Source organism: Aulonocara sp. 'chitande type north' Nkhata Bay, linkage group LG12 (assembly GCF_057382095.1).
Source record: "Aulonocara sp. 'chitande type north' Nkhata Bay isolate Kocher_YH1m ecotype deep benthic linkage group LG12, A_spYH_male_GT1.1, whole genome shotgun sequence".
In the NCBI taxonomy this organism is placed as follows: Eukaryota; Metazoa; Chordata; class Actinopteri; order Cichliformes; family Cichlidae; genus Aulonocara; species Aulonocara sp. 'chitande type north' Nkhata Bay.
The window spans coordinates 33639162-33656910 of NC_141355.1; the positions used below are offsets into that span (position 1 = coordinate 33639162).

At 38.8% G+C, this 17749-nt stretch overlaps 1 protein-coding gene and 1 long non-coding RNA gene across 4 annotated transcripts; both read right to left on the reverse strand.

The window, feature by feature from the left end:
* Positions 1-3065: 3065 nt before the first annotated feature.
* Positions 3066-12959, reverse strand: LOC147317865 (uncharacterized). Of its 3 annotated transcripts, XR_015131888.1 has the most exons (4): positions 6585-12959; positions 4926-5042; positions 4706-4809; positions 3066-4601 (listed from the first exon to the last, which is right to left on the reverse strand). XR_015131888.1 is itself a non-coding variant. In XM_086315244.1 (2 exons), the coding sequence occupies exons 1-2, from the start codon at positions 12942-12944 to the stop codon at positions 5037-5039; spliced, it is 6366 nt and encodes a 2121-aa protein (XP_086171370.1). In that variant the 5' UTR covers positions 12945-12959; the 3' UTR covers positions 4866-5036. The 3 variants fall into 3 exon arrangements, 2 of the variants coding, with proteins under 2 accessions (XP_086171370.1, XP_086171369.1); XM_086315244.1 differs by lacking the exons at positions 3066-4601; positions 4706-4809 and having other exon boundaries at positions 4866-5042; XM_086315243.1 differs by lacking the exons at positions 3066-4601; positions 4706-4809; positions 4926-5042 and adding an exon at positions 6334-6501.
* A 1382-nt stretch (positions 12960-14341) lies between these two features.
* Positions 14342-16373, reverse strand: LOC147317866 (uncharacterized). Its single transcript, XR_015131889.1, has 3 exons — positions 16001-16373; positions 15078-15106; positions 14342-14647 (listed from the first exon to the last, which is right to left on the reverse strand). It is a non-coding gene; the product is annotated as an uncharacterized LOC147317866 (long non-coding RNA).
* Positions 16374-17749: the final 1376 nt, after the last annotated feature.

Genomic DNA, 17749 nt, shown 5'->3' on the forward strand with positions numbered 1-17749 from the left:
AAGTGTGGATCAGTATTTGTTTGTTACTGCTCATGGGCCCTGGACCAGATTTAACAGCAGTTCTGTTGGTAAGTTTCTTTTATGAGAGTAAAAAAAATCCATTGGAAGCTCAAAAACAATACCTTGCTGAGCAAGAAGGACCCTTCCAATGTGATTTAAAGCCTGTGGGCATAACCTTCTGCCCTACTGAGTATGAGAGTGAAAACCTAACCAAGCGTGAAGAGGCTGTCTTGTCCACTCACATACTGACACATTGCTGATTCATAGACAGCCATGGATTTTTGTTTTGTTTTAAATCTTCAGGTTTGAATACTTGACACACCAACAAGCAGTGAAAAGATAGAAAAGGATTTTTAGCATTTCATGACATGAAGGAAAAAAGAAGAGATGAAATAAAGTGTGAAAGGTTTTAGGTGCTGGTCTGGTTCATTTCTTTTAACTGGATTGATCCACGGCGAGAGACTGTTTCAGTATTTGCTTTTCTTTGGACATTTCAGAGAAGAACACATTTATAGTGAGAGAAACAGCAAATTGGATTCTTGAGGAGGTGAAGTTGAGCATCTGTGCCTGTCTGTTTCTACTAGTGGCATAAGCAACTTTGCCACTGCATATAACATTTCAAATGTTCAAACAGCTAGTAAATGTATTCCCAAAAGAGCATTGGTTGCATGTTCACTCAATAGTCAAACATTTTAGAACTATTTGTCTTTTCTACTTTTTTCCATAGACCTCAAGCAATAAATCCTACTCTCCTGCACCACCACTAAATCTGACATTTGTGACTTATATGTAGAAAAGCCACAAATAATATAACATGTTAGCACGCTACATAAAACATCTGTAGAGAGTCTGGACTGTTTAAGTGCTAAATTTAAAAAAACCAAAAAAACCCAAACTTCTTTTGCTTTATGATCTTGTGTTGTGAAGCAGATCTTTTGTTTTGCCAACATACTGATCTGTGCATTCCTCACTGCATTCAGCTACATATGCTACAATGCTCTCCTTACGCTTGGTTGTTTTTCATTTAGGGTGAACAAATGTTCTGCCTCAACATACTACTAGACTTGAGCCACAAAGGGATGAGAATCTGAAGCACTCGTAGTCACAGAGGCACTTTTGCATCATTGTGAAGCTCAAACTGAGGCAGAATCTCATCCATTCTTAGAACAAATCACCAAGGCATGAGCTGAGTAATAGTTTCCCCATATAGACCAGTTGTTTGAGGGAGAAATGAAAGAGAAGAGCAGTTTTCATACATGCACTGCAGTTTTTGCAGACATTTAGATGACAAAGATGTGTGTAAGAGTGCAAATATCCAACTCAGTCACACTGGATATTGTACTAAAAAGGCAAGAAGGCTTAATTGTTGTTCTTAAGTGTGTCTGTAATTTTTCATTGTGTCTGAGTGTGACTCGTGCATGCAAGTCCCTAAATGGAGGACAAGAAACTTCTCCAAAAAAGTTAAGTCCAGTTGCCTTCATTTGACACTTAGATTAGATGGGGATAATTACAACAAAAACATCTTCCAGATAAACATCAGCTTTGTGGATATTTTTTTTAAAACCATGTCTGGATGCTGTTGTTACTCGTGTAAATCAAATACAGCCTCAGAACAGTTAGACTAAAGACTATTAATCTGTCAGTCAGTCTTGACAGTTGATTTAAACATACATTCATAATCCTCCATGTGGTTTTCAGTGGTTGAAACATGCTCATTTACATGTCATTTGTCACACTCGAGATTTTTAAACAAAAGATTATTCCATCAGCGCTAAGATGTTAGGAGATAAAACTGAACTGACTCTTAGATTCCTAAGATGAGGAGCTGACAGCCTAAATGTGAGTCTTTCTAAACTGTTGTCAAGTTAGAAAATCAGTTTTCACTATTAATGCATCAAATTTCCTCTTAAACTGTAACAGAGCTAATTCAAAACCTTGTCATGAGATTGTGGTTGTGACTTAAGACATCAGTGATTGACATGATAGATAATGGATCCAGATTAAGAACACTGTCAGTAATCTGCTCTAAATGTTTTTCTTAATTCTCTCTAGAGCTGATGTAGTGGACACAAAGCTTCATTCATTGACTGGATGGCCTCAATGTTTTTGCTTTAGGAAAAAGAGAGATAAGCTCAGAGTATTAAGTTGGATTTTCTAAATAAGGGTTCATGCGCTAGTTCCAAATCACTTGTTCACATTTTTTTTTAGTTCTTATGCAACAATAATATAAAATATAAATTCTTAAAATGTTTGTAGCTGCCTATAAAATCACAGCAATTTTATTTTCTGTATTGCACATCCTCCCATTACATCATCAGCTGAGCATTAAACTACCCATTTCTAACAAGTCTCATGTGTCCAAAAAATAAATAAATAAATAAAAATTAAAATATAGACCATTCAGTGTACCATATCAAGCTGAGCCTCCTTACCCTTTCTGCTTCCTCAGCTAATTCTTGGAACTGAGCTATTGAGCTCTAGCTCTCTGTAGGAGTGCCCCAAACAGCCCATCGGGGAATACAGGACCACCAAGCAGCTTGTGTTTTTGAGATATGTGGAGCCACATGTCATTCTGCAGTATTGCATGCCATGCCTTTGGACACACTAAGGGAGATGTAGAGAGAGTCAAGATGACTGCCATACCTTTGCTGATGTCTATAGCCTCGGGTAAAGAGCTTAGTGACTGTGTTGAAGACAGGTGAGAATAGCAGCAAAATGTTTTTTTATGCCAACTGGGTTGCAAAGTAGTGTATACACTGTAGTGAGGGAGGCAGACTTCATAATGACAGACGGTTGGGTGTTAGCTTTGTATTATTCAGGTTTTGCTCATTATTCTGGGTAAGCACAATGTGTTTATGAGCGGAAAATCCCCGAAGCACTATGCAAATCAGTTTTCAAATGAAGATATAAAACTGTATTACACATGCAACAGTTACACTTTTCAGGATGGTGGAAACTAATGGTAACTAGAAAGTGCATTTTCTGAAGAAACTGCAGTGTGAATGCTTGAATCTGAATGTATGCACTGAAATGAATTAATTGCTGAATGTTAAGTTAAAAATCTGAATGAGCTGGAAAATACAGAATTTTTAACCTGAAAATAAAAGTGCAGAACCTTTGAAAGCTGATGTTCACACAGAAGAAGTTGGAAAAAGCTAAGCATGTTTAAAATGTAAATAATAAAAAGATGAGTAATGACAAAAGAAAATTTAGAGTCAGAAAACCTCTGAATGAATATTAAAAGTTCATATTCTTCTAATTGAAATGAACTTAAAAGATGAACAAACATTCTGCAGAAAATACAAACTTTAATATACAGCATAATGTTTTTCAGACATATACACATGTGTATATCATGTTTAATAGTATTACATACATCAATTTGTTTTGTATGTCATAGAAAATAACATAAAAATCTTAAGTCATATTTTACAGCTTCTTTCTGAAAAGGACTGGTAGAATAAAGAAAAATAACTAAATTAAATAACTAAATAAAAAATAATGAGCAACATATGAAATACATGAAAATTCAACTTTTAAAACCACAATCCTGAACCTTTAAATTGTGTTGGTTTCTTAGAACATGGCTGAACAGCTGTTTCTATCGGTCTACTTAATCTTCTGATCTGTCTACACATCTTTTTATTACTCATTCTTCTTTATGTTTTAATGTAAACAGAGTCCACACAGTGGTAAAAGAGAACTGTATAGAGATTTGTGAGTAAACTCAAATGAAAGCCTAAGGTGGTGACACAGTTTAACACATGCAAATAATCAAATAAACACATTAGTCCTTTTTGTGAACATGGATAAATAAGTATCAATAGTTTACAGCATTGTTCAGCCATGGCACTAAATGCTTTTTTACACATTGTTTTAACCTGGGCTCAGACACAAAGTCCCAAATTTAGTTAGTCCCTGACTTTGAGTTGTGGTTATGACTAATTATTATACACAAGGCTTTATCTATCTAAACTCTAAGGACACAAATATGAAAAAACCTATACTTACCAGCTGATACCCCACACTACACACTAGGTGTGCCATGTGACCTGAAACTTTGGTACAAAATCATCATAATCATTCTGTTAACACTGTTTTTTAACACTGTTTGTGTTGCTGTTCAGCAGTTTAAAATGTTTTAGATTGGATTACATGGAATGAATTTGAATTTTCTTGGGGGTTTTTGTATGTGTTTCGTTCTCAGCAGATTTTTTCTTCCATACTGTTGAATTCCAGTTACCACATTTCTGGTCATATGACATCCCAAGTGCCCACTTAAAAAAATCCCCACAGTTAATTCAACATTAAAACAAAATAAAAAAATGTTAAATAAATAAAGGTTTGCTCTGTGATGAAATATTAAATAAGCATACATTGTACAGAGCACTAACAATGAAAACAATCCTTTAGCCTGTTGATCAGAGAGAGGCAGTCATTATGTCCATTTAAAACCTGTAATCACAGAGCACATCGTTTCTGTGAAACTATAAAGTCCCATATGATCCTCATCATGTCCAGTGACTTCAGAGTGGATCCTCCCTGTCATCCGGCCAGTGTTTGATGTGTGGCAAGCAGCACAGAAGCAGGATAGCTGAGGACTTTAAAAGAAGAGCAGAAAACGGGAACATATGTAGTTGTAAATGTAAATATCAGTGATACTTGTCTTGTCAAAGGGAATAAAATAATGAAAATGTTAACTTACACACTCATTTAGAGAGGATCTTGACACTGCACAGAGGAGGCACAGTCAGTCTGACAATGATGGTGATCTCCAGGGATGTTTTCCTGCAGCAACATTCCTGCCAACTGGCCATATGATCCAGAGTAGTTGGTTTGTAATGAACAGAAAGGTGTATATGTTAGGTAGTGTGCACTCAGAGCTGGTCCTAAGAAACAAACACATCCTGTAATAAACTGAATACCTGTAGTAGTGCTGCTGCAAATATGAAGCCCTTCTATCATGAGTGGTTTCAAAGAAGGTGTTTTGGAGGCTCGGTCACAGAAACTGTGCAGTCTGTTCAGTCCTGAGTGTCTCAGCTCTGATGGGGATGGATCACAGAGGGAAACACCTGAGTACAGACATTACAATACACTCTAACACTCCTAAGGTCAAGTGAAAACACAATTTAAACACTTTACAAAGAATGAATACATGTTTTCATGGAAATTATGTCATTAACCCTTTTTGTTGTGAGTAAATCTCACCGACTGCTTGTGGGACAAGCTAGAAGGAAGACTTATCACAGAATGTCTCCTGTGCTCCAGATGTGAAGTCTCACACTCTGATCGTACGGCGATGAAGATGGTGATGATGAAGCCTCTCTGATCTGTGGCATTACAGTTTCTAGCTGCTATGTGCTTCACACTGTTGGATCTTACATGTGAAGCTTGGAGAAGACACAGGAGGACTGTGTCTCTCTTAAAAAAGAAAAAGAAAAAAGGAAACCTAACACCCCCCCCCTCAGCTCCCACCGTAACCCCCCCCCCCACTCAACTCCCCAACCTCACACCATCCAATGTCTATACAAATGTAGGGTATCAGCTGGTAACAGAAAGCAAGTGTTACATATGTACTACTTATGTAACACTGCTGAAACATTTCTGGCCAGAAATGTGCAGTTATCAACCCAGACCCACCCTGATGATTGCACTGGCCGAAACATGATAAAAGCTCATAAAAATTTATGTTTCATCGAAAGATTTGTCCAAAAATATAATCGTATACTTTTGAAAAAGTTTAAAGTTTATAACAAACCAAAATAATAACATTTTTGTAAATAGTATTTCAAAATAGAGGCACACATAAAGTGGCTTAACTGTCATTATTGCTGTAATTAGGTTTGTTTGTTTGTTTGTTTGTTTGTTTGTTTGTTTTTTTAAAAAGCAACCTTTAGTCATTATTGTTCTCTCAGAAACAATGAAGAAGCTGTTGAACATTTATGTGTTGTGTAGGCAATCCTCTGGTCCACCCTCCCTCCCTCCCAGCCACAGTGAGACTGGGGCAGCCTGGCAGGATGTTGAAGCCTGGCTGCAGAGAGGATATGCCTACACTGTTCGTTTCAAACTGCTATATTTGATTTTTCTGACATTTATAGGTTACTGTTAGTGAATTTTAGATTTTCTGTAATAAATAAAATTGTCATCTTTTACTGATATCATTACTTAATTCATGTAATTGTATTTTATGTAAACAATTCAACCATTATACTGCAATGCAGGGCGTCAACTTTTAAATATCGCTCTACTTTCTTAAGTCATTCAAAAATATAGAAATTACTTACTGTATTCAAAGATCTAGATCATGAATCATCACAGGACAATACACAGTATACTGGGTCATGGTAACTATGGTATGTCTTCATGACTCCAGAATGGAGACATCGATCTGACTGAGAAATGAAAATTAGGTCAAGCAGTGTGTTCTTCTCTGTGGTAGGGGCAGTGATGACCTGTGCGTATCCCCTAGACTCAAACAGCTCCAGGATTGGTTTGTTTGCACTGGATAAAACATTCTCATTAAAATCACCACAAACTATGATGGGATGACAGTCCATGATCTCCAATGAGTCTAATAGGCTTACCAGGTTTTTCAGGAATGGCCTCAGAGTGTAGTCTGGAGGTCTGTATACAACTGCAATCAGAGCACTGACTGGTGCTTCAACCTTTAAAGCCAGAAATTCAAGGTCAGTTACATTATGGATGTACTGTTTTTCATGCACTTGAATGTCACTTTTCACATAAACAGCAACTCCACCACCACTTCTGTTAGCCATCTGGGGAAAGTTTGTGTAGGACAGGTGTCTGTTGCGTTTGAACAAATTGTAATTTTCCAAGTGGAGACTCTCTGCGACAAAAGAGCCCCGCAGGTGTGTTTCTGTTAGGCACAAAACATCTGCTAGACACAATTCATGGTGACTTTTGATGTCATTAATGTGAGCTGGCAGTCCCTCTGTATTATGATGAACAATGGTGAAAACCTCTGACCTGCTCAGTGTTTGCCTCACGTGTAGAAGAGGCATCATGTCATCAAGGTTGGCTTGTCTCATGTTCTCAAGCGCTGCAGTGATTTCTGGGTTGGTGAATATTTTTTTCTCCTCCATATCAAGAAGATACAGTCCACTGAGAGACGTCACTCTACTGACAGCTACGTAGGCCATGCCGGGCTCAAAAATGCTCTTAAGAGAGACAACAGCTGATGTAGTTGTCATACCCTGTACCTTATGTATTGTACATGCAAAGGCCAGCTTCACTGGGAACTGTCTTCGTACCACTCCTTTCTGCTTCAGATTCTCCTCTGCTCTCTCAATGTACACCATGTCGTCTGCTGGTGTGCGGTTATTCTTTCCAGATGTCTCATTATCCATTTTAAGTCCAAGCTTGATGATGTGTTGGTCGTTTTCAGAGTGAACTACTCTAAGTAGTTTTCCAAAAGCTCCATTAACCAAACCATTTTGTATGTCAATGTTTCTGGTGAGCATGACACGAGCTCCTTCTGCAACTTTCAGTGTATCTGGTAACTCGTTTTTACCTCCTTTCAATGGTCTGTCTTGAAGTGCCATTCTGCCAGTTCTAGGATCTTTTCTATAATCATCTGCATGGATGTCAATGATATGAGTGTGGAGCAGAGCCAGTGTTGCAGAGTTGTGTGCATCCACTTCTTTATTAGTTGCAAAAATGTGCAACGCATCAGTTGGACAAAGGGCTGGTTCAGTTATGGCCTGTGACAACAAATTTCTATCTGCTTCGCAAAGCTCATCCAACTTTCCTTTCACACGAATTCTGTTCAGCATCTCTGCAAAGACAACATCATCTTTCTGACGCATAATCTCAGTCAGAGTGATCATCTGAAAATGCTCCCGCCACAGGTCGATCTCAGACGGGTCGTGCACACAGAGAGGTTTAGACTGTCGCACTGGGGGTAGCTGATAGAAGTCTCCGACAGCAATGACTGACATGCCTCCAAAGGGTCTCCGAGTCCCTTTGATCTGTTTGAGTCTTGCATCTACATATGCAAACAGATGTCTTGACACCATAGACACTTCGTCAATGACGATTATTTCAGCATTCAAAAGTTCTGATCTGACTTCATCCAGCTGATTGCCAAGTCCCTGAATGGGAGGTTTTAAGCTTCTCGGCAGCTTGAGAAGAGAATGCAGTGTTGTTCCAGAAATGTTAAAAGCTGCAGTCCCAGTGAAAGCAGTTAACAGGACAGTGGGTTTTGATATGTCAACGTCGTCTGCATATCTGGGCACTTTGCTCAGTATCTTAGATGCTTCTGAGTAGATGCATTTGATAAGATGTGATTTTCCTGTTCCAGCACCACCATTAATATAAAAGAAAAACTGCTCTGGATTTAGAGCACAGACTCTTTTAATGCACCAGTCTCTAACTGCATAAAATATGCAGGCTTGCTTCTTGTTCAGATTCTGAAACATCTGACGTAACAATGTGGGATCAATAGCAGGGGGTTCCCTGATGGCTCTGACTTCTGTTGAAGCATCAGCCTGACGGCTGTAGTCGGGCACATCTTCCTGTTCATTTTCATTGTCTCGCTCTCTTTCTTGTTCGACAAGTGGCAACCTTACGAGATCTGATTCAGGTGCCAGATTACACCATTCGTCAGTCACACCTCTGTTCTGCTCATATTCCTCAACAGCGCTCTCGATCTCCTCACTGTTTTTCTCATATTTTTCTCTGTTTCTTTTGACAATGTGTTGCACGTACTCAAGATGGTCAGTACCTGGTAGCTGTACACAGCCAGCACCATAGAAAGCCTGATAGGTTGGCAACGATGGTGTTTTCAGTTCGTGGTCTGAACGATGAGGAAGGTACAGTTTAAGCAGTCTTCCGTAATATTGCTCTGGATGTTTTTCTTGTGAGCAGCGGTGAAATCTGATGATAGCAGGCTTATTGTTTTTGCGCCTTTGCACAAACCCCATCTCATTGAGAAGGGGCAAAACATCTTTACCTTTTTTCTGTTGGCCATAGACAATCCTGCAAGTAGCAGCAAAGTCTGCCATGCACATCTCCTCATACTCTGGTGTTTCAGGTCTGGCTTTGTATTTGTCATTCAAAGATGTCATCCAAACATTGGAAGACTCAGGTGTTGTGTTGTCCAGAACTGACAGGGGACGACTCATTTTCACAGGATTATCATCAGTTGGAATGAATATTACAGCACGTGAGCATTGCTTCATGTGAAGACCACATGCACGAGCAACACACTCCTGTGCACTGATCTCTCGCTTCTTTGAATATGCCTGCATGACGGCTCTCATTTCATCGCACTCATTTACACTGTCCTTATGGGAGTTCTCAATGACAGTTTTCAGGTACTCAGATAGCCCGCCCTCTTTTTTTGATATATATTTCATTAAATAATTTGCAGCACCAAAAGCATCTAAAACAAAGCTTATGTCGATATTACTGTTCCAGGCTTCAAGCAGATGTGGATTATAGCCGTTTATCCAAGAGTCTTTTGGATCACGCTTTAGTATGATCGTACTCCTCATGTTCATTTTATTCAGGTATCTCTCATATTCTGCATGTGTCAACTTGCATCTTTCCAAGAGCTGCTCTAAACTCATGGAAGCAGTTTCAGGTTCATTCAGCAGCTGGTTCAGTGGTCTGAGCTTGTTCTTTGCCGTTTCTACTTCCAGTGCATCATCCTCACTGGGTCTTGTGATCATTGTCTCATTGCAGGGTGGTTTGGGAAAACCAAAACGGCACCCGGAGCTTAAACTCCTAAAGCACGTCTTTGTGTGGTTCTTACTGTGTTTTTGCACTTCTGTTACTTTTTTGTACAGTTCAGGTTGTTTATGTGGATCAGGCAGCTGAGCTGTGATGTATTTGTTTATAAAATCAAGAACAGTTTGCTCATCATCCTCCTCAAACACAGGAGCACCTTCTACCCACAGGAGGCAGTGTATGTGTGGGCTTCCTCTGTGCTGAAACTCAACTCTGTAAAAGTAGTCAATGACTTTGCCAAGTGGCTCTGCGGGAGATAAGAGTAAATCTCTGAATAATGCTTCAACTCTCTTGTCAAACATGCGCATTGTTGTGACAGGATTGCTTCTCAGGATGTCACACTTTGCTGACCAGTCGAGTCCTTCAAAATTCACTTGTTCACCTTGCTGCCTTGTTATTGCCTCGATCACTTCAGGCCAGCGCATTTCAGCAGCTGAAAATGTGCAAAAGAACGTGGGAGTTCCCAACTGTCTGATCATGGCAAAAAGATCTCTTGTTGTTTTCTCCCAATAGGCTGGGGTTCCTCTCAGAGGCTGCATGAATCTCACTGCATCTTTATTTCGCACCAGTTTCTCCACCTCATGTTTATCTTGTAACATGCCTGAGGTTATTTTTCTACCATCTCTGGTCAGAGGCTTTGCCTTCCTTAACTGTACTGTCATGCTGGATGTAGCCAAGTGTATTTCAGTCACAAACTGTGCAAAGAATAAATAGTTTGTGTCTTTGGCAAAACGATCATCAATGCAGAAAAGTCTTGATTTGAAATACCCACTGGGGGATACTTTGATCAGCCTTCTTTCATCAAGTGTGTTTTGGCCTGTAGGAAACTGCACAGGGAAGGCCATGGCCTCCAGTTTAGGTGTTTTGAAAAAACTTATTGGATTGTTTCTCTCTGCAGGAGCAACAGAGTAGATTCCTTCACTGAAACATAATATCTCCTCAGCCACATCAGGGGGCTGCAAACAGGACTCGAGTGCAAAACCACCATTAGTCAGTCCATCTGCTTGCTCTGAATCATCTCTCATCTGTTCATGCGATTGTTCACCATCACAGGGTAACATGTCAATGTCCTGTTCATTTATATTTTGTGCTTCACTCAGTGCATTTTTCTCACAGCTGTCAATTTCCATTAAATCAGCCTCATCATAATCGTCCTCATTCATGTTTTCATCATCATCATCCTCATCATCTTCATCAGGAAGAGTTGGATCACACAGCTCAGCATCATCTCTGATGCTCACATCCTTATACTGTGGATGAATCTGCTTGAGTTTATGCAGTGCTTGCACAAGTTTAGACCAGCTTACAGTCTGAAACAGCTGATGACCTTTGTAAGACAAGCGTCTCTTCAGTTTCACTCTGATCACCTGAGAATTAATTCTCAATCGAGGTAGTGTTTCAACAGTTTCCTGTACCTCTGATGGGACACAGACCACATTTCCTCTAATTGCTCTTTGTCTGCCTTTGGGAAGAGGAATGATCTTGGCAAATGGTATGCACTTGGCTATGAGATGTCTCTCCAGTATGTTGAGATCAGAAAGTTCAGCTGGAATATCAGCAAGATCCAACTTATTGGCAACAGCAAGTGCTGGCATGGATCCATTTTTAAGATGATCGTGGCAGGTGTGACATATCCACTCTCTCTTTCTCTCATCAGGCACTTTGCACTGCTCATTTCTGCAGTTTTCATCACAAACATGAACAAACTTTCCTGTCAAACATGTTGTAACTACATGTGGGTTTTTGACATAATTTGACCTTCTGCAGGGTCGTACTTGGTTTGGAAATGAAGCCTTGAAACATACAGTACATGGGTATGATGGTCCAGCTTTGATTTGTGATTTGAACACAGATATGGCCTCGTTGATCACACTGTTGTCACTCTCTTGGGTTTGTCTGTTCACCCATCTGTATTTCCTTTTTATTTTCATTGCACATCTCATATTGTGCATAATCCTGAAGGCAAGATTACTTTGATACCTGTCTCGCATTAGTTGTTTCATTAGTTGTCTGTGTCTTACTCTGAATGCGTTATCACGTGCATAACGCTGAGTCACTCGAGATCTCTGTCTCTCTCTGAAATCTGGGCTCTCTTGATACCTTTTAGTGATATAGTTTTTTTGTTTTTGTCTAAATTCAGCATTGTCACAGTAGCGTCTTTTAATATATTGTTGTTGTTTCTTTCTGAATTCATCGTTCTCACAGTAGCGTCTTTTAATATATTGTTGTTGTTTCTTTCTGAATTCATCGTTCTCACAGTAGCGTCTTTTAATATATTGTTGTTGTTTCTTTCTGAATTCATCGTTCTCACAGTAGCGTCTTTTAATATATTGTTGTTGTTTCTTTCTGAATTCATCGTTCTCACAGTAGCGTCTTTTAATATATTGTTGTTGTTTCTTTCTGAATTCATCGTTCTCACAGTAGCGTCTTTTAATATATTGTTGTTGTTTCTTTCTGAATTCATCGTTCTCACAGTAGCGTCTTTTAATATATTGTTGATGTTTCTGTCTAACTTCAGGATTGTTTTTATATGCCTCGCTTGTAGAAGATTTCTTCTTTTCTTTGTAATCTTTATTTGAAGCGTACTTTTGTCGTTCTTTCCTTTTTTGGTTTTCTTTTCTCTGATTTCTTGGTTTGTCTGATGCCATTAATCTTCTTTTCATTTTGCGCCTTTGCTGTTTATTAACTTTTGTCAGTTTATAGATTTTTTGTATAACTGTATCAGAAAGATCACAGTTAGCACCATTTTTTATTGCAGTCCTTGACTGACAGGAAAAAACATCATTTGATGGAAGGAAATTAAAGTCACTCGATAGTTCTTTGGTAGTTATAAAAGTAAATTCATTTTGAGGAGCTTCGTGTGATGTGAACTGAGTCATACGGACTTCTTGTTGTTTCTCCAGTGGTGTACAAACAGACATTGGAGAGATCTCAGTAAGATCAGTGGTTGTGTTTCTCCTTGGAGAAGAGGAGTTTGCTTCATCAACAGTTGTATCAGAGTGAGTAGGTGCCACAGCAGTGGCAGCTGTTGGTCTGCAGACTGTGTCTGTGATAGTATCACTCAGGTTGACTGTGCTCATACTGTAGAACTGCACAGGCTTCAGTTCATAGTTACAAGAGGGTGATATCTCCATCATTTCATAAGAATCTTGGATCCTCTTAATCATGTCACTGAGGAGTGTGAATTTCAGCATCACTGCTGTACCACGATTACGTGACTGTAGTAGTAGAGGAAGACCACTGGGTGTTCTAGAGTGTGGATCAAAGAAACCATATTTGCCTGATGTGGATCTGAACACTGCGATACACAATCCACTCATAATCAATAAGGCATACTGAACATCTGACAACAGGCAGCTCAGTCCTGCTTCTAAGCTGAGAAAGGTATCTACTGCTTCCTCTGGAGGTTCTTCAAATGTCCCATACCGGGAAGGCTGTGTCATGTCGACATCATACATAGACCAGCGAGCATCAACTTTGTCTGGCAGCTCATCGGTTGCCAAATGAATATTTTTAGGAAATCTTTTCTTGGCCTCTTTGTACATCACATCACCTTTATCCAAGACCAGATTAAGGTCAGCTGTAGTCATGTTATCATTCTCATGAAGGAAAGCAAGAAATGTGAGTGAGTTACATGTGCACTGCTTGTTTCTGGAGTCTCCATATTTGGGATGAGCCTGGCTGTGAGATGCACAGATATGTGTAACAGAGGGCTGGTTTTCAAAGTTCACTCTTTCTGCATGAGATGGTCCTGCCACATCACTGTGACGGCCTCTTTTCACAATATCAGCATAACCCACCTGTGGGGCACTTGACACCTCAGGTTGGTCTCTATGGTTTACCTGATGATCATTAAATTCATGCTGCAATCCAATCTTTACAGCATCTGCATAGGATACCTGTTGTACATGTGCAGGAACATGTTGACCTGCCTGTTTGACACCATCAGCATTGGTCTTTGCAGACACAAAGTCTTCTGCAGAGCTCTGAGGAAAATCACACTCAGCTTGTTCACATGTTGGTACTTCATAAAACTCATGGAACGTCTTCCAGCGTTGTTTTGCCGCTTGTGACTTTTTCTGCTTCCTTGGCATTTTTACACAAGTGTTTCTCTTAGTCTTTAGAAAATATGTTTATAAAATAAGAGTGGCACAGAGCAGGAGATGTTTTCTTTGTCTTTATATTTCGGTTTTTATTTCTCAGAAACAGATGTCTTTGTTTGTTTGACAGTTTGTCAGTCGAGAGAATAATATGCACTCTCTTTATTGGCTTGGCACAACTTAGCAGCAAGCGCAAAGTGAAAAACAGCTAGAGAGAAAATTTAGAAGAGAGAACAGACAGAGCAGGAGAAACACGGCTGGGAAATCACAATCAAACCGTGAATTAGAGTTTTCTTTATTTGTTCAGTTTGTTCTCAGGTAGAGGCAATATGCACTCTTTATTGCTTTAATGGCTTGGCATTTTTCAGCAGCAAGCCAAGAGTGAAAAACAGGTAGAGAGAAAATTTAGCAGAGAGAACAGACAGAGCAGGAGAGACACGGCTTTAAATCAAACCGCAGAGTTTTCTTTGTTTGTTCAGTTTGTTCTCAGGTTGAGGCAAAATATGCACTCTTTATTGTTTTATTGGCTTGTGCATTTTTCAGCAGCAAGCCAAAGAGTGAAAAACAGGTAGAGAGAAAATTTAGCAGAGAGAACAGACAGAGCAGGAGAGACACGGCTTTAAATCAAACCGCAATAAGATTCTTGGTTTGGCAAAATTTCTCACAAACCACAGAGTGAAATACAGATGGAAAGAAGGCAGAGACAACAGGTGGAGTAGGACAGAAGATAGAGGGGTTGGGGGGTTGGGATGTGAGATAGAAGACTGGAGATCTGGTCCTTGTTCTTCTTCTGCACACTGTGAACAAAAAACAAGAAAAAAAAAATAATTTTAATAAAATTATATCACATGGTAATTGTATGAACTAATTGTGACTACTGAAAAAGGACAAAACAAATATTCAAGCTAAACTGTTGTCGGCTGCCATGTGCAAAAAGTTGCACAATTTGGCACTTTTTAAAAGAATAAATATTTAATTAAATTCAGCAATAATATTTTTAAATACAAATATGATTGAGTGAATTGTTAACTAATCACATGTAATGTGCAAAAATGTACGAAAAAAATATTTTAGCCCAATTGTTAAGCTGAACTTATGTGTATTTATTATAAAAATTTGTTTAAAAGGTCTAGCACAAAGTTTGAACCCATCACTTTAAAGCTTATATTAGTCAGACTCTTTTTTTTTAATTTTGGTGTACTTCTCTAACAGTATGTGCACACCTACCAGGCAAAGCACAGGTGTGAGTCAAGTTCCTGAAAGTGTAAGACAAGAAATAACATGTTAGTTGTCTGTACAGTGTTATCAGACTAACAAAAAAACAAAGCCCACACGACATGATACACTGAACTTATAGTCAGCAGGGTAATTATAGAGTAATATAGCACACCAGCTGATACAGCAGCCATTTTATAATTCAAACTAATTAACTGAAGTATTTATTTAAGTACTTATATAAGGCTACTGTTAGACTGTTACTAGCCTTAGCATCGCTGCTAACGCTAGCATTCCTGCTAGCGTTAGCACTTCAGTTAGTGTTAGCACTGCTGGTAGAACTAGCACTCTTACTGTTAAAACTGAGGCACAATGGCAATAATAAAGCTCATTTGTTACTTTTGTCTCACTGACCGCCAATAAATATCACAGGAATATCACAGGAATATTCTTTTTGTCAGTTAAAAACTGCTAAGGCTAGTGTTGGCACTATAGCTAGCGTTAGCATTGATGCTAGCATTAGCATCGAAGCTAGCATTAGCACTGCTACTAACAGCAAAAGTCATAAAGTACTCTTACTGTTAAAACTGAGGCACAATGGCAATAATAAATCTCATTTGTTACTTTTGTCTCACTGACCGCCAATAAATATCACAGGAATATCACAAGAATATTCTTTTTGTCAGTTAACAACTGCTAAGGCTAGTGTTAGCACTATAGCTAGCATTAGCATTGAAGCTAGCGTTAGCACTGCTGCTAACAGCAAAAGTCATAAACCTATATAAATGGTAGCAAAGGTTATTCTTTTTTTGCTTTCTTTATTCTTTGAACTCTGTTGAACTTTAAAAAGACTTGATATGTGAGTTTAAATGTCAAACATGTATTTTTACCATCATAAAACTAAAACAGTGCTGTACTGAGTGTATTGTACTTACCACAGCAGAGAGCAAAGCGGAATGACGGCAGTTGGTGCAGTGATTAGTTAAAGACTGATGAGGCGTTCAGGTGGTGCTTGGAAATTTGAGCATCAGTTTGAACATCAATAATGAGCATATATATTTCTCTGTCATAGAGAGACAGAGAAAAAAATACACAAGACTCACCAGCATACAAATTGGTACTTTTTCTCTTTATGTCACTCATTCGCTTATACTCAGGAAAGAGGGCAACTGGCATTAAATTAGCAAATAAAAAGTATGTCATCTTGAACTGTTTTATGGATTTTATTTTAAGACTACTTTGAGCGTATTCGTGGGGAGATTAACTATACAGACTAAAAACAGAGACATTAAATGAGATTCGATTATTTAAAATGTGGGAAAATACACTACAGACAGGTAGATGCTGTGAGCTTTAATTATCCAGTCAGAAAAGATTATTTTAAAGTCATCAACTGACTAAAACTGCCGAGGTATGAAAAACCTGTGTGGAGAAGACAAGTCCACCAATACACAATCAACTTCAATTTAACAGGGCAATAATTCAGGGCTCTATTCAGTTAGCCTATATTAACTACTGACATACTGTTAATCTGTGGCAAAAGCCTGTCAAACCTGTCTTATTGTACCTATTGAAAAAGTTAATCTTACTACAACTGCTTAGATGTAACACACATTTTTGATTTAATCTTGGCAGAGTGAGAGACAGAGCTCGTTAAGCAGGCAGGTGTGAGCCTGGTTGCTATAGTGACCGCACCCAAGGGCTCCATACACACGGACACAGACATGTGGACTGAAATGAATTAATTGCTGAATTTTGAGTTAAAAATTTTGAATGAGATAAAAAAACAAAAAAAAAACAACCTGAATTTAACCTGAAAACAACAGTGCTGAACTGCTAAAAGCTGAAGGTTACACAGAAGAAGTTGGAAAAAAGCTGAAAATGTTTTAATTGTAAATTAGAAAAACCTAAGAAATGAGAAAAGAACATTTAGAGTCAGAAAACATCTGAAAGAATATTAAAAGGTCATATTCTTTGAATCACTGAATGACTAAAATGTGATCCCTCCACTTGGACCCACACAGTTTAAAAAGTTTACATCTCTGAGCTTTGAAAGACAAGATGTTGGAAAAAGAACAACGATGGCGACGTTTTGAGGGTAAAATGATGGCTTTAACACTGTGGACACAGCAGCAGTTGAAAGAGAAGTGTTTAAGATGAATCTTGGCAGAGTGAGAGAGAGAGCTCGTTAAGCAGGCAGGTGTGAGCCTGGTTGCTATAGTGACCACACCCAAGGGCTCCATACACACGGACACAGACATGCACCTCACTTTTGCTGCTTAAAATGAACAGAAAAGTCAGGCTGAAACAAATCGTTCCCAAATGAAAAGTAAAAGTCGTATTGACAAAATTCTTTCACCGTGAGTGACAGCAATGTCTAGTCTACCGAATTCTCAGTTTTCATGCCTGTGGAGTTTATTATATGGACGTGGTGACAGTGGAAAGACACCATGCTCTTCTGATTTTCAAACGAACCTTCTGAGCCATTTTAACATTAGAGTCTATGGAAGAGTTGGAGGGAGGAGGCTGTGCATTGGTGACATTTACGAAAGAACCATAACACCTAGGACAATAGTAAACACATTGGATGAAAGAGGACAGCGATGGCTACGTTTTGAGGGTAAAATCATACCTGTAGAGCAAACGCTGCGGACACAGCAGCAGTTTTAAAAAAGATTTTAAGA

What these genes read in the sequence shown, in the direction of transcription:
- LOC147317865 (XM_086315243.1), bottom strand. Translation starts at nt 12,944, where the DNA reads ATGCTGAAATTCACACTCCTCAGTGACATGATTAAGAGGATCCAAGAT. An exon ending in GGCCATTCCTGAAAAACCTG is followed by an intron (nt 6,502 to 6,584) that starts GTAAGCCTATTA and finishes TGTTTTATCCAG; the next exon opens with TGCAAACAAACCAATCCTGG.